This window comes from Pyrus communis, chromosome 13, assembly GCF_041283825.1.
Source record: "Pyrus communis isolate YQ-2024b chromosome 13, ASM4128382v1, whole genome shotgun sequence".
NCBI lineage: Eukaryota > Viridiplantae > Streptophyta > Magnoliopsida > Rosales > Rosaceae > Pyrus > Pyrus communis.
The window spans coordinates 17,123,945-17,125,543 of record NC_142577.1 but is presented as its reverse complement, the minus strand read 5'-3'; the positions used below and the strand labels follow the sequence as shown (position 1 = coordinate 17,125,543).

The following is a 1,599-nucleotide window of genomic DNA, read 5'->3' as shown; positions in this document are numbered from 1 at the left end:
GATGCATCTACATTTCACACTTCAATTGGTTTCCTCCCTACTTACAACCAACCCTCTATCTCTATATTGATTCTTCCACTTAGTGATCCCAAGTGAAGAAAACTGTGTAGGAATTCGATTGCACAACAACGCGTTTCAACATGGAATCTTGGAGACCAAGAAGCCCGGAGACGAGTTCAAGCGATGAAGATCAAGTCAGAGATGACGATCATGATTCAGGTGCTACAACAGTGAAACGAAGCTACGAATGCACATTTTGCAAGAGGGGGTTTACCAACGCTCAAGCCTTGGGAGGTCACATGAACATCCACAGGAAAGACCGAGCCAAAGCGAAGCAACTCATCTCAGGTACATCATCACTTAATTCAAACCACTACTCGAATGAGGATCAATACATATCCATGAGTACTTCTCATCATCATCAATATAGTAGTGCACCAATTTCAAGCCAGGGGGCTTCTGGGTACTACCCAGTTTTGGATCAGATGAATTACCAAATGTATTTTCAGCCAAATGGGTCTAAACCTAGAATCCCATACGGATATGATCATGACGATTCATCAGTTGGGTCAAGGTCACAGTCTTTGGGTATGAACCAAGAACTTTGCGGTGCAAATTTAAGCTTGCGGTTGGAGGATGATGAATTCAGAAGGGGTGTTAGGAGTAATGATGAAGTGGATTTGGAACTTCGACTTGGAAATGGTCGGTTTATGTAACCTACCGAGGGATATAAGAGTAACAAGGAATTCCTCCAGCAGTTTACCAACTATTTTCTCTAGCACAAAAAGGTATTTAAGAATCTCATTGTAAATATAAATATGTATTTTCCTTAAGTTGTCTAGGTTACATAATTATCTGTAGGTCTGTATTTCAAAAACAATGGAGGAGGTTGACAATTTCCTTGGTACAATTAAGTATTATTGCAATTTGTACAGCTTATTAACAAAAGCATATACGTACTTTTTTGTGTATAGTTAATTTTGCACAAACTACAAGCCATGCATGATATATAGCTTAGAACATAAGATTAATAATATTATGACCGATTTCTTAGTACTTTCTACCTACTATATGGATAATGCCCCCTATCTGCTTAGTCTGTCTACTGAATTCATTTGGATTTTTATTGTTTTGTTTTTGTTTTTGTTTTACATCTACATTACCAATTATAATTCTACAAAATTGTTATTCTTTTGATATGATGACATGCACCTTTCAAAATTCCTGGTCTTTACAGAAATCTTGTAGGATGTGCATCTCCCTTTATCTTGTAAAAATAAGTTCACAGAGCATCAAATTAATCATAGTGAATATAAGGTACCCCATCTAAATGTGTCTAATTTATTCTATCTAGCTTAATTTTTACTTTTTTGCTAACTTTAACATTTGCTGATACAATTAAAAGTCTGAAATTTGCTTCAGTAACATAACAAACATGAAAGTATTAGAATGCCATTTAAGGTCTACGCCCTCTTTGTCTTTGAAGCTCTACTGTGCGCCATGGGAAACATACATATAATAACAAAATATTAACGAATTAGGGCACCACAAGAAATTTGAGTTTAGGCAACACACACAACAACTAATGGACCTTTAATT

The 1,599-nt window shown here is 36.1% G+C and overlaps 1 protein-coding gene across 1 annotated transcript; it reads left to right on the top strand.

The window, feature by feature from the left end:
- Positions 1 to 879, top strand: LOC137736705 (zinc finger protein 7-like). Its single transcript, XM_068475940.2, has one exon. It carries the CDS (start codon positions 141 to 143, stop codon positions 714 to 716), a length of 576 nt encoding a protein of 191 aa, XP_068332041.2. The 5' UTR covers positions 1 to 140; the 3' UTR covers positions 717 to 879.
- The last annotated feature ends 720 nt before the right edge of the window (positions 880 to 1,599 follow it).